At 42.7% G+C, this 15,092-nt stretch overlaps 1 protein-coding gene across 2 annotated transcripts in view; it reads left to right on the top strand.

Annotated features, from left to right (window-relative positions):
• exoc6 (exocyst complex component 6) overlaps positions 1-15,092 on the top strand; it is a 149,786-nt gene that overhangs the window by 83,292 nt on the left and 51,402 nt on the right. For both annotated transcript variants that reach the window (XR_008811869.1, XM_056297792.1), the window contains exons 14-16: positions 4,194-4,291; positions 5,103-5,208; positions 8,414-8,523. Coding sequence is in view for 1 of the 2 variants with exons in the window: in XM_056297792.1 (XP_056153767.1) it covers positions 4,194-4,291; positions 5,103-5,208; positions 8,414-8,523 (314 nt within the window). In the remaining variant the exon portion in view is untranslated. The remainder of the gene's footprint in view (positions 1-4,193; positions 4,292-5,102; positions 5,209-8,413; positions 8,524-15,092) is intronic.

Raw genomic sequence — 15,092 nt, 5'->3', positions numbered from 1 at the left:
CTCGGCGAGGCGCAATTTCCTCGATAAGTGACACATTTCACGCATAAATATCAGAGAACTACCGGGGTGGGTTATGCGCCCAAATATAGGCTATAGCCTAATAAGTTGAAATTGGTTTAGTGTCGAAAGTTTCCACATACTTTAGCCAACCTGGACTTTGTGAATTCGTTTTTGTGATATAAAAATAGAAATCGTATGATTCATTGTCTTCTTAATAATCTGCCCTAAATAATGCATTATTGAAAATGCACTTTTTGCGCCAAACAGCGTCAAACCTGCTGACCGGGGAATATAGGACCTTTCTTTATAAAAAGGGTCCTATGTTCCCCGGGTGCCCTAGGGGAACATAGGACCCTTTTTATAAAGAAAGGTCCTATGTTTCCCTGCACATACAAAACGGGGAACATAGGACCCTTTTGGGGAAAGGGGGGAATATAGAGCCCTCTGTATACAAAAAGGTCCGATATTCCCCGGTCTCATACAAAGCGGGGAACATAGGACCCGGGGACTATAGGACCCGGGGAACATAGGACCCGGGGAACATAGGACCCGGGGACTATAGGACCCGGGGACTATAGGACCCGGGGAACATAGGACCCGGGGAACATAGGACCCGGGGACTATAGGACCCGGGGAACATAGGACCCGGGGAACATAGGACCCGGGGACTATAGGGAGGACCCCCCAAACACACATGACAAGCAGAGCTACGTCTCTCTCCCAAACACACATGACAAGCAGAGCTACACCTCTCTCCCAAACACACATGACAAGCAGAGCTACGTCTCTCTCCCAAAACACACCTGACAAGCAGAGCTACACCTCTCTCTCAAACACACATGACAAGCAGAGCTACATCTCTCCCCCAAACACACATGACAAGCAGAGCTACATCTCTCTCCCAAACACACATGACAAGCAGAGCTACATCTCTCTCCCAAACACACATGACAAGCAGAGCTACACCTCTCTCCCAAACACACATGACAAGCAGAGCTACATCTCTCTCCCAAACACACATGACAAGCAGAGCTACATCTCTCTCCCAAAACACACCTGACAAGCAGAGCTACATCTCTCTCCCAAACACACATGACAAGCAGAGCTACATCTCTCCCCCAAACACACATGACAAGCAGAGCTACATCTCTCTCCCAAACACACATGACAAGCAGAGCTACATCTCTCTCCCAAACACACATGACAAGCAGAGCTACATCTCTCTCCCAAACACACATGACAAGCAGAGCTACATCTCTCTCCCAAACACACATGACAAGCAGAGCTACATCTCTCTCCCAAACACACATGACAAGCAGAGCTACACCTCTCTCCCAAACACACATGACAAGCAGAGCTACACCTCTCTCCCAAACACACATGACAAGCAGAGCTACACCTCTCTCCCAAACACACATGACAAGCAGAGCTACATCTCTCTCCCAAACACACATGACAAGCAGAGCTACATCTCTCTCCCAAAACACACCTGACAAGCAGAGCTACATCTCTCTCCCAAACACACATGACAAGCAGAGCTACATCTCTCCCCCAAACACACATGACAAGCAGAGCTACATCTCTCTCCCAAACACACATGACAAGCAGAGCTACATCTCTCTCCCAAACACACATGACAAGCAGAGCTACATCTCTCTCCCAAACACACATGACAAGCAGAGCTACATCTCTCTCCCAAACACACATGACAAGCAGAGCTACATCTCTCTCCCAAACACACATGACAAGCAGAGCTACACCTCTCTCCCAAACACACATGACAAGCAGAGCTACACCTCTCTCCCAAACACACATGACAAGCAGAGCTACGTCTCTCTCCCAAAACACACCTGACAAGCAGAGCTACACCTCTCTCCCAAACACACATGACAAGCAGAGCTACATCTCTCTCCCAAACACACCTGACAAGCAGAGCTACACCTCTCTCCCAAACACACATGACAAGCAGAGCTACATCTCTCTCTCAAACACACATGACAAGCAGAGCTACATCTCTCCCCCAAACACACATGACAAGCAGAGCTACACCTCTCTCCCAAACACACATGACAAGCAGAGCTACATCTCTCTCCCAAACACACATGACAAGCACAGCTACATCTCTCTCTCAAACACACATGACAAGCAGAGCTACACCTCTCTCCCAAACACACATGACAAGCAGAGCTACATCTCTCTCCTAAACACACATGACAAGCAGAGCTACATCTCTCTCCTAAACACACATGACAAGCAGAGCTACATCTCTCTCCCAAACACACATGACAAGCAGAGCTACATCTCTCTCCCAAACACACATGACAAGCAGAGCTACATCTCTCTCCCAAACACACATGACAAGCAGAGCTACACCTCTCTCCCAAACACACATGACAAGCAGAGCTACATCTCTCTCCCAAACACACATGACAAGCAGAGCTACATCTCTCTCCCAAACACACATGACATGCAGAGCTACATCTCTCTCCCAAACACACATGACAAGCAGAGCTACATCTCTCTCCCAAACACACATGACAAGCAGAGCTACATCTCTCTCCCAAACACACATGACAAGCAGAGCTACATCTCTCTCCTAAACACACATGACAAGCAGAGCTACACCTCTCTCCCAAACACACATGACAAGCAGAGCTACACCTCTCTCCCAAACACACATGACAAGCAGAGCTACACCTCTCCCAAACACACATGACAAGCAGAGCTACATCTCTCTCCCAAACACACATGACAAGCAGAGCTACATCTCTCTCCTAAACACACATGACAAGCAGAGCTACATCTCTCTCCCAAACACACATGACAAGCAGAGCTACATCTCTCTCCCAAACACACATGACAAGCAGAGCTACACCTCTCTCCCAAACACACATGACAAGCAGAGCTACATCTCTCTCTCAAACACACATGACAAGCAGAGCTACATCTCTCCCCCAAACACACATGACAAGCACAGCTACACCTCTCTCCCAAACACACATGACAAGCAGAGCTACATCTCTCTCCCAAACACACATGACAAGCAGAGCTACATCTCTCTCCCAAACACACATGACAAGCAGAGCTACACCTCTCTCCCAAACACACATGACAAGCAGAGCTACACCTCTCTCCCAAACACACATGACAAGCAGAGCTACACATCTCTCCCAAACACACATGACAAGCAGAGCTACACCTCTCTCCCAAACACACATGACAAGCAGAGCTACACCTCTCTCCCAAACACACATGACAAGCAGAGCTACATCTCTCTCCCAAACACACATGACAAGCAGAGCTACACCTCTCTCCCAAACACACATGACAAGCAGAGCTACATCTCTCCCAAACACACATGACAAGCAGAGCTACGTCTCTCTCCCAAACACACATGACAAGCAGAGCTACATCTCTCTCCCAAACACACATGACAAGCAGAGCTACATCTCTCTCCCAAACACACATAATGTTATGCTGGGAGCTCATAATCTGTTTTGTAACTTCTCTCTTTCTGTGTGTGTGTGTGTGTGTGTATGTGTGTTTTATGTGTGTGTGTGTGTGTTTGCACGCACACCTGTGTGCACCTGCCTACCTGTCTGTCTGTCTGTCTGCCTACCTGTCTGTCTGTCTGTCTGCCTATCTGTCTGGGTTTCTGTATGTCTGCCTGTCTGTCTGTCTGCCTACCTGTCTGTCTGTCTGGGTGTCTGTTTGTGTGCCTACCTGTCTGGGTGTCTGTCTGCCTGCCTACCTACCTGTCTGTCTGTCTGGGTGTCTGTTTGTGTGCCTACCTGTCTGGGTGTCTGTCTGCCTGCCTACCTGTCTGCCTGTCTGTCTGTCTGTGCCTCCCTATCTGGGTGTCTGTCTTCCTGTCTGGGTGTCTGTCTGTCTGCCTGCCTACCCGTTTGTCTGGGTGTCTGTCTGCCTACCTGTCTGTCTGCCTGCCTACGTCTGTCTGTCTGGGTGTCCCTCTGTCTGTCTGTGCGTCTGTCTGTCTGCCTGTGTGCCTGTCTGTCTGTGTGTCCATCTGTCTGTCTGTGCGTCTGCATGCATGTCTGTCTGTCTGTCTGTCTGTCTGTCTGCCTGCCTGCCTGTGTGTGTGTGTGTGTGTGTGTGTGTGTGTGTGTGTGTGTGTGTGTGTGTGTGTGTGTGTGTGTGTGTGTGTGTGTGTGTGTGTGTGTGTGTGTGTGCAGGGATATGGTTTCCAGGTGAACCGGCTGTTTGACCTTCTATTTGAGATCAGAGACCAGTACAATGAGACCCTTCTCAAAAAATGGGCATTTGTCTTCAGGTGGGCCGTGTGTGTGTGTGTGTGTGTGTGTGTGTGTGTGTGTGTGTGTGAGTGAGAGAGAGAGAGAGAGAGAGAGAGAGAGAGAGAGAGAGAGAGAGAGAGAGAGAGAGAGAGAGAGAGAGAGAGAGAGAGAGAGAGAGAGCGACAGAATAAGAGACAGCAAGTGAGCTTGGTGATGAGAATGTTTGCATTGAAAGCTGCTATGTTTCACATACTAAATGCTGCTGTTTCACATAGTAAGGGCGGCTATGTTTCACATACTAAATGCGGCTATGTTTCACATACTAACTGCGGCTATGTTTCACATACTAAATGCGGCTATGTTTCACATACTAAATGCGGCTATGTTTCACATACTAACTGCGGCTATGTTTCACATACTAAATGCGGCTATGTTTCACATAGTAAGTGCGGCTATGTTTCACATACTAAATGCTGCTATGTTTCACATACTAAATGCTGCTATGTTTCACATACTAAATGCTGCTATGTTTTACATACTAAGTGCTGCTATGTCTCACATACTAAGTGCTGCTATGTTTCACATACTAAGTGTGGCTATGTTTCACATACTAAATGCTGCTATGTTTCAAATACCAAATGCTGCTATGTTTTACATCCTAAATGCTGCTATGTTTCACATACTAAGTGTGGCTATGTTTCACATACTAAATGCTGCTATGTTTTACATACTAAATGCTGCTATGTTTCACATACTTAGTGTGACTATGTCTCACATACTAAATGCTGCTATGTTTCCCATACTAACTGCGGCTATGTTTCACATACTAAGTGCTGATATGTTTCACAGGGAAATCTTCGAGCTAGACAACTACAGTCCTATACCCGTGGAGAGCGATGAGGAGTACAAACTGGTGGTCAGCCGCTTTCCTTTCCATGATGCAGAGATAGAGAAGGTTAGAATCTGACTCACTTACTAAACACGGACTGACAGAAATGCACACACACACACACACACACACACACACACCACATGTATGCGAGGGAGGACAGAGCTGGTAGTTGGCCTACCTGAAAAACCAGAAGAAGTGTATAAATGTTGATGTTTAAACTGAGAAAAAGAGTACAACTCCTTGTTAATGCACACTCACTGATTGACACGTGTGCGCGCACACACACACACACACACACACACAAGCCTCCATGCACACTCAGAGAAAGAGCAAGAGCAGGGTAGGTAGGAAAATGTATTTCCATCTTCCGGTAGGAAGTATGTCACTCATAGAGTACTCGAATACACAACAAAATCAAAACAACACAAAGATGAACTGACCTGATAAACCCCCAAACTTTCACATGAGCAACAACTGACTGACAAAACCAAAAAACACACATACACCTACAATACCAGTCAATATTCACATAAGCTATTATTACATACTCCATAAGCAGTGGACTAGGAGGGTCTGCAGTGTTTAGTGTATGACCGGGGCAGGTTGTTTTGTGCCCCTGTAAGAGAGGACCATGCCCTGCTGAAGAGTCCTCCTGCACCTGAGCATCCTGTAGGCCTGAGGCTGGAGTGGGATGAGATTATCTTTCATTATTACATTTCACTGGTAAGGGAATCTGTTAAAAGGGCTTGGAATGGTGTCCGGCTGATGTGGTGGTCTATTCTGTTGCCTACCAACACGGGTATTGCCGGTTCGAATCCCCTTGTTGCCTCCGGCTTGGTCGATCTTCCCTACAGACACAATTGGCCATGTCTGCGGGTGGGAAGCTGGATCTGGGTATGTGTCCTGGTCGCTGCACTAGTGCCTCCTCTGGTCAGTCAGGGGGCCTGTTCAGGGTGATCCTCCCAGCCAGTACGTCCCCCTGGTGAAACTCCTCACTGTCAGGTGAAAAGAAGCAGCTGGTGACTCCACATGTATGGTAGGAGACATGTGGTAGTCTGCAGCCCTCCCTGGATCAGCAGAGGGGGTGGAGCAGAGACCGGGACGGCTTGGAAGAGTGGGGTAACTGGCCAAGTACAATTGGGGAGGAAAGGGGGGGGTTGTGTGGTAACACAGCTGGTTGAGGTGAATTTGACTTGAGTTGACGTATTGTCTACATGCACACAGTAACCATCAAGAATGTCAGCAAGAGTTAGCACAACGTCTTGTTACTGATGTGTGTCAAAACCCCCAGGAACCACATTTCCATCCAGGCGTTCTCATGTGGATGGTCTGTGAAGAAAAGAAAAGGCTTGGTTTAAACAGCAGCTTTTGAATGTGCTAGAGGTAGCTACACCTTTATTCGGGTGCAGCTGCACAGGTGGTGTTTTAGCCGAGTAAAACATAAAATTAAAGCAGAATTTAATCACATGATCAGCTCTTTCTTAACATTAACTTCGTGGGGGCAATGGCAAATAGTAACAAATACGGGTGGATATAGTCGGAAATAAAAACCTTCCTTTGTTCACTGTATGAACAAACATAACAGCAATAGCAGGTTTATCCAGTGTGTTATAGTGATTTATCAAGCACCACGACATTGTTTGGTACCGTTTACCTGGTCTGCGAACACGACTAAACGTAAAGAAACTTGTCCGGTATGATCAGTTCTTGGTGTCCTCTGTTCATCATTGTCCTGGCTGTTGAATAAGTCATAGGACCCGTAGGCCAGTGTTCAAGGTTTCATTTTGGTTAGACAGGTCTGATGGAAACACCTTCCTTCCACCAACCCATCCATCCATCCATCCATCCACCCACCCAGCAATCCATCCATTATCCAAACCGCTTATCCTGCTCTCAGGGTCGCGGGTATGCTGGAGCCTATCCCAGCAGTCACTGGGTGGCACGTGGGGAGACACCCTGGACAGGCCGCCAGTCCATCACAGGGCCCACACACATTCACACCTAGGGAGAATTTAGTACAATAAAATAATTTCAAATAAAAAATGAAATAATAAAATTAATGATAAATAAAATAATAATGAAATAAAAATATTTTTAATAAAATAATTTTCCAAAACACCTTAATTGACAATAATCTAATTTGCAATTTAAAAATGGAAACACCTTAATTTACACAATTTTTGCAACACTTATTTGCTTGAAATTTATTTTCAGAATTGGGATGGAAATATGAGTAGTGACAAGCGATTCCTGAGACACAGCCTCAGTTGTGTAACTAAGGCCATGGGACACAGTGACCTGCAGTTTGGACATGTCTTGAAGGAAATGTATCGTAACACTGCCCTGTTCCTTGTAGAGAACCACTAACACACATGCACAAGTCAAGTCAGTCAAGTTAATTTGATTTACAAATTGGTACAATATACAACAATATACAACACCCACTCAAACCCTAGACCCGAATGAGGACAACTCCACTAGAAATACCTCATCAGGACCAAATGGGAGACACACACACTAGGGTTGCTGGGTTGTGCACCACAGCAAGGTTGATGATACACACATTCAACATGTGAAAACCAGTCATCATAGCTGACCTGACTCACATGTCTTCTGCAAGTCTACAGAGTTTTCCCATTGTCATGAAGTACGCAAAGTTCAGACATGTCACCTTTCAATAATAGCAAAACAGAGGAACTCTCCTTTTGGAATCCATACATGTTTCCATGTTGGTCTCACACAGCCCAGCAGCAGCTGATGAGATGAGATGATGATGAGATGAGATGAGATGATGAGGTGAGGTGAGATGAGATGATGAGGTGAGGTGAGATTGGATGAGATGATGAGGTGAGGTGAGGTGAGATGAGATGGGATGAGATGAGATGAGATGGGATGAGAGGAGATGAGATGAAATGGTGAGGTGAGGTGAGATGAGATGAGACAGCCCAGTATCAATATTTAGACAATATCAATGGAAAAGAACATTTCATGAATGTGTTAATGTAAATATTTTCCATTTTAAAGATTTTTTTGGCATTTAGAGAGACAGGAAAGACAGGGGAGATGACATGCAGCAGTGGTCTGGGCCAGATTCCAACCCAGGCCACTGCACTAAGGACTCAGCCTTATGTGGTGCCCCTCTACCAGGTGAGCCACCAGGACACCCTCATATTCTCATTCAGTCAGTGATTAATATGGTTTCCCTCTTGTGTGTGTGTGTGTGTGTGTGTGTGTGTGTGTGTGTGTGTGTGTGTGTGTGTGTAAGCAGCAGGACTTTCCCAAGAAGCTGCCTATGTCCCAGTCTGTCCCTCAGATCTACATCCAGGTCAAAGAGTTCATCTATGCCAGCCTCAAGTTCTCAGAGTCCCTACATCGCAGGTAGGACATACACATGTGCATACACACATGTTTCAGTTATAATAACAAAAGTTTAAAACAAAAAAAATCAATTTGATAGCACTATTTTCAAAAAAACCTACATAGAAACGTATTTGCATTGAATGAAATAGGATAAAAAAAAATAATATTAGTCTAATAATAACTAATACACAGTAATATAAATGCAAACTTTAAACCAAATGCAAACAGTGTTATAATGTAAAACATGAGCAATTTCCATGCAAATTCATAAAATAAGTCTTTAGTTGAGCCATTGGGGATATGCAAAAATATACAGCATCAGAATCAGGTTTATTGGCCATGGGGTTTGCACTACATGGAATGTGACTCTGGTTTCGTGGCTCTCTCAGTGTACTTAACATAGAATAACAACACTACAACACAACAATCTTCACATATATACACAAGGATTGACTCATACAGGTGAAATAAGAGGTGATAAAGTGCAGTGGTGCAGAGAATATATCAGAGATGCTGAAATACATGTTAGCAGCTTACTTACATATATGTCTGAGGTAGATGTACATGACAGAGTGTACCAGCATATGTACAATGTACAGTGCAGTATATACAACATGTACAGTACAGTATATACAACATGAACAGTAGAGTATATACAACATGTACAGTACAGTATATACAACATGTACAGTACAGTATATACAACATGAACAGTACAGTATGTACAACATGGTTGGATTTATTGACAGTGTTAAGTGTTCATTTGAATGACAGCCTGTGGAAATTAGTAATTCGTAATATTCCACATTTGGATTATGCCAAAGTTTACGGACGATGAATGCAAAAGCTCCATTACGTCTTGATTTTAATCAAGACTTCAGCTAAAGAGATTTGTCTGACTCCTAGACCATGCATATTACATGTTGAATCTTAGACCATGTGTGTTACTTGTTGAATCTTAGACCATGTTTGTTACTTGTTGAATCTTAGACCATGCATATTACATGTTGACTCTTAGACCATGTGTGTTACTTGTTGAATCTTAGACCATGCATATTACATGTTGACTCTTAGACCATGTGTGTTACTTGTTGAATCTTAGACCATGCATATTACATGTTGAATCTTAGACCATGCATGTTACATGTTGACTCTTAGACCATGTGTGTTACTTGTTGAATCTTAGACCAAACATGTTACATGTTGACTCTTAGACCAAGCATGTTACATGTTGACTCTTAGACCAAGCATGTTACATATTGACTCTTAGACCATGTTTGTTACTTGTTGAATCTTAGACCAAGCATGTTACATGTTGACTCTTAGACCAAACATGTTACATGTTGACTCTTAGACCAAGCATGTTACATGTTGACTCTTAGACCAAGCATGTTACATGTTGACTCTTAGACCATGTTTGTTACTTGTTGAATCTTAGACCATGCATGTTACATGTTGACTCTTAGACCATGTTTGTTACTTGTTGAATCTTAGACCAAACATGTTACATGTTGACTCTTAGACCATGTTTGTTACTTGTTGAATCTTAGACCAAACATGTTACATGTTGACTCTTAGACCAAGCATGTTACATGTTGACTCTTAGACCAAGCATGTTACATGTTGACTCTTAGACCATGTATGTTACTTGTTGAATCTTAGACCAAGCATGTTACATGTTGACTCTTAGACCATGTATGTTACTTGTTGAATCTTAGACCATGTATGTTACTTGTTGAATCTTAGACCAAGCATGTTACATGTTGAATCTTAGACCATGTATGTTACTTGTTGAATCTTAGACCAAGCATGTTACATGTTGACTCTTAGACCAAGCATGTTACATGTTGAATCTTAGACCATGTGTGTTACTTGTTGAATGTTAGACCAAGCATGTTACATGTTGAATCTTAGACCATGTGTGTTACTTGTTAAATCTTAGATCATGCATGTTATATGTTGACTCTTAGACCATGCTTGTTACATGTTGACTCTTAGACCATGTGTGTTACTTGTTAAATCTTAGACCATGCATGTTACATGTTGACTCTTAGACCATGTGTGTTACTTGTTAAATCTTAGACCATGCTTGTTACATGTTGACTCTTAGACCATGTGTGTTACTTGTTAAATCTTAGACCATGCTTGTTACATGTTGACTCTTAGACCATGTGTGTTACTTGTTAAATCTTAGACCATGCTTGTTACATGTTGACTCTTAGACCATGTGTGTTACTTGTTAAATCTTAGACCATGCATGTTACATGTTGACTCTTAGACCATGTGTGTTACTTGTTAAATCTTAGACCATGCATGTTACATGTTGACTCTTAGACCATGTGTGTTACTTGTTAAATCTTAGACCAAGCATGTTACATGTTGACTCTTAGATCAGCCATTCTCAACCAGTGGGCCGTTGATGGGCCTCAGCGCACCACCCAGTGGGCTGTGGAGGTACTGCCCAAATAGTTGGCCAGAATGAAAATATTTGCCAAGTAGTGATTTCACGTCTAATTTCACAATACCTAAATGGCCCAGGGATTTGTGTAAATATATATTTTTGATTAAAATACACAACCTTTTTTCAATTCAATTCCATTTTATTTGTATACATAATACAACACTGAAGAATAAATAATGAAAATAACTGCACATGACTCGAACGTCATCAGTTCACATCAATTTTATTTGTATAGCCCAATATCACAAATTACAAATTTGCCTCAGTGGGCTTAACAGCAACACAACATTCTGTCCTTAGACCCTCTCATCGGATAAGGAACAACTCCCTAAAAAAACCCTTTAACTGGGACAAAAAATTGGAAGAGACCTCAGGGAGAGCAACAGAGGAGGGATCTCTCTCCCAAGACGCACAGCGTGCAATAGATGTTGTGTTTACGCAATTTACATAATACAACATTGAAAGAGGATAACAGAATTATAATAGTCTGTAGCACCCAATAAAGTAATAATTTCCTGATAATGTAATAACACCTGATAATGTAATAAAATCTGCACTTAACTTGATCGAAAATGTAATAAAACCCAATAATGTAAAAACTTGACCAATAATGTAATAAAATGTCCCAACTGATATTGTAATAACATTTTTACCGATAATGTAATTCTTTATTACATTATAGGGAATTTATTACATTATCGGGTGGGTCATTTTTTTTTTCCAAAACTGATAATGTAATACTTTTGACCGATATGTAATGCTATGTTCATTTTCAGTCCAGAGTTCTACATTTTGTGTTTTAAGAGATTAAGAGTTATATACATTGGATTTAAAATGATTAGGTTAAAGTGCAGACTTTGAGCACCATAGTGCAGACTTTGAGCATACATAATTTCTGCACATGGGCAGAAATTCAGGGACATGCAACTACATCCACAATCCAAGAAAACAACTTTCAGCAACACTTCATTCATTTCAAGTGACACAGTGGTCAGCTGATATATCCTGTCATACTGATATGTTATGACACTTTCAGTATCAAAATGACATAGTACTTGTGACAATTGTCGTTCTATCTGTTCCTCATCTAACTACGTATAAAGGCAGGAATCTCTGTCTGTCTGTCTGTGTTAACTTTGCGCATATGTGACCATGCCCGCACGAGATGCATGTGTTCCTCGGGATCGGGCAAGCCACATCCATGCATGAGATGAGGAGATACACGTTTCGACGGGCAATGCACACACACACGCACACACACTATATATATATATATATATATATATATATATATATGTGTGTGTGTGTGTATGTGTGTGTGTGTATGTATATATATATATATATATATATATATACACGTATATATATATATATGTAAAGCATTTTTTTTCCGAAACCATCAATGGTGTTGTTACAAGTGCTCAACTAATGAGCGGAATATCAATGCTGATAAAGGGGAAAAAAGTTTTAATACATAGCAGTACAGGCCTGTTTCATGCATCGCTCATTCATCAGCTGCTAATTGTGTGTGTGTGTGTGTGTGTGTGTAAATATATATATATTTTTTTAATTTAACTTTTATTTAACCAGGAAAGTCCCACTGAGATAACGAATATTATAATGAACAGTCAATCATCTTGGCCACTAGGTGGAGCTCTAATTGAGCTAAACCTCTTTAATACATCCATGGGCTAAACTGAAAATACCCCCAGCACTAGCTAGCTAGTAGCTACATTGAAGTTTGAAGTTGCATTGAAGTTAGCTACATCAAAGCATTGGTGTTCTTTTCAGTGAAGTTTGCTTTTCACTTGGCAAGGTGTAGTATGAAATGTCACATGTAATGATGGCTGCCTACATGATCCTTGAGTTAAGTAAATGTCCGTTCTAATCCGACCTGCCTCCTCGTGATTGTGCACCATCCAACACTACCAACTGGCGACGAGTGAACCCAAAGATTGTTTTTATTCTTTTGGTTGATAATTCTGAAAATGGCTGTGAATGTGCCTTCTCCCGCGATGTTCCTGTCTTGCCTGGGCAAAACTGCAATAGCATTCAATTAATTGGCTACGGATATTCAACAATTATTTACTGGTGATCAATGCAACTGGAAATGCTTGGCCTGAGGCTTGCAAGAGAGCTGTTCTGCTACATTTTCTGGGCTCTGAAGGACAACTGGATTTTTACACATTACCAGATACGGGTGAGACATTTTCTTCTGCTGTTACTGCCTTACAGGCTTACTTTACACCTAAGACCAACGTCGTTGTTGAACGGCATATTTTCAGGAAGCGGACACAGGCACCGCATGGGACTATTCTGCAATACGTTAGTGCTTTGTGTGAACTGGCTACTAAATGTGACTTTGCTGATAAAAATGGATGAGATGGTCCGTGACCAGTTAATTAAGCATGTAGTTAGCCAGCATATACAGTGCATCCGGAAAGTATTCACACCCTTTCACTTTGCCCACATTTTGTTATGTTACAGCCTTATTCCAAAATGGATTAAATTCCTTTTTTTTTCTGATCAATCTACACACAATACCCCATAATGACAAAGTAAAAAACGTTTTGAAGAAATTTTGCAAATTTATTAAAAATAAAAAGCTGAAATATTGCATGTACATAAGTATTCACACCCTTTGCTATGACACTCAAAATTGAGCTCAGGTTCATCCTGTTTCCACTGACCATCATTGAGATGTTTCTACATCTTGATTGGAGTCCACCTGTAGTAAATTCAATTGATTGGACATGATTTGGAAAGGCACACACCTGTCTATATAAGGTCCCACTGTTGACAGTGCATGTCAGAGCAGAAACCAAGCCATGAAGACAAAGGAATTGTCTGTGGACCTCCGAGACAGGATTGTATGGAGGCACATATCTGGGGAAGGGTACACAAAAATTTCTACAGCTTTCAAGGTCCCGAAGAGCACAGTGGTCTCCATCATTTGTAAATGGAAGAAGTTTTGATCCACCAGGATTCTTCCTAGAGCTGGCCACCCAGCCAAACTGAGCAATCGGGGGAGAAGGGCCTTGGTCAGGGAGGTGACCAAGAACCCGATGGTCACTCTGACAGAGCTCCAGCGTTCCTCTGTGGAGATGGGAGAACCTTCCAGAAGGACAACCATCTCTGCAGCACTCCACCAATCAGGCCTTTATGGTAGAGTGGCCAGACGGAAGCCTCTGCTCAGTAAAAGGCACATGACAGCCTGCTTGGAGTTTGCCAGAAATCATCTAAAGGACTCTCAGGCCATGAGAAACAAGATTCTCTGGTCTGATGAAACCAAGATTGAACTCTTTGGCCCGAATGCCAAACGTCACGTCTGGAGGAAACCAGGCACCTCTCATCACCTTGCTAATACCATCCCTACAGTGAAGCATAGTGGTGGCAGCATCATGCTGTGGGGATGTTTTGCAGCAGCAGGAACTGGGAGACTAGCCAGCATCGAGGGAAAGATGAATGGAGCAAAGTACAGAGAGATCCTTGATGAAAACCTGCTCCAGAGCGCTCAGGACCTCAGACTGGGGCGAAGGTTTACCTTTCAACATGACAACGACCCTAAGCACACAGCCAAGACAACAAAGGAGTGGCTTCGGGACAAGTCTGTGAATGTCCTTGAGTGGCCCAGCCAGAGCCCAGACTTGAACCCCATTGAACATTTCTGGAAAGACCTGAAAATAGCTGTGCAGCGACGCTCCCCATCTAACCTTATAGAGCTCGAGAGGATCTGCAGAGAAGAATAGGAAAAATACCCCAAATATAGGTGTGCCAAGCTTGTAGCTTCATACCCAAGAGGACTTGAGGCTGTAATCGCTGCCCAGGGTGCCTCAACCAAGTACTGAGTAAAGGGTGTGAATACTTATGTACATGCAATATTTCAGTTTTTTATTTTTAATAAGTTTGCAAAAATTTCTACAAAATCTTTTTCAGTTTACCATTATGGGGTATTGTGTGTAGATTGATGAGAAAAAAAAGGAATTTAATCCATTTTGGAATAAGGCTGTAACATAACAAAATGTGGGGAAAGTGAAGGAGTGTGAAAACTTTCTGGATGCACTGTATATATATCCTAAGGTGCAAGACATCTTCAGTAGATATATCTGGCTTAAGCCTTTGAAAC

The sequence above is a fragment of the Lampris incognitus genome, chromosome 17 (genome assembly GCF_029633865.1).
Source record: "Lampris incognitus isolate fLamInc1 chromosome 17, fLamInc1.hap2, whole genome shotgun sequence".
NCBI lineage: Eukaryota > Metazoa > Chordata > Actinopteri > Lampriformes > Lampridae > Lampris > Lampris incognitus.
This window is presented reverse-complemented; position numbering and strand designations above follow the sequence as displayed.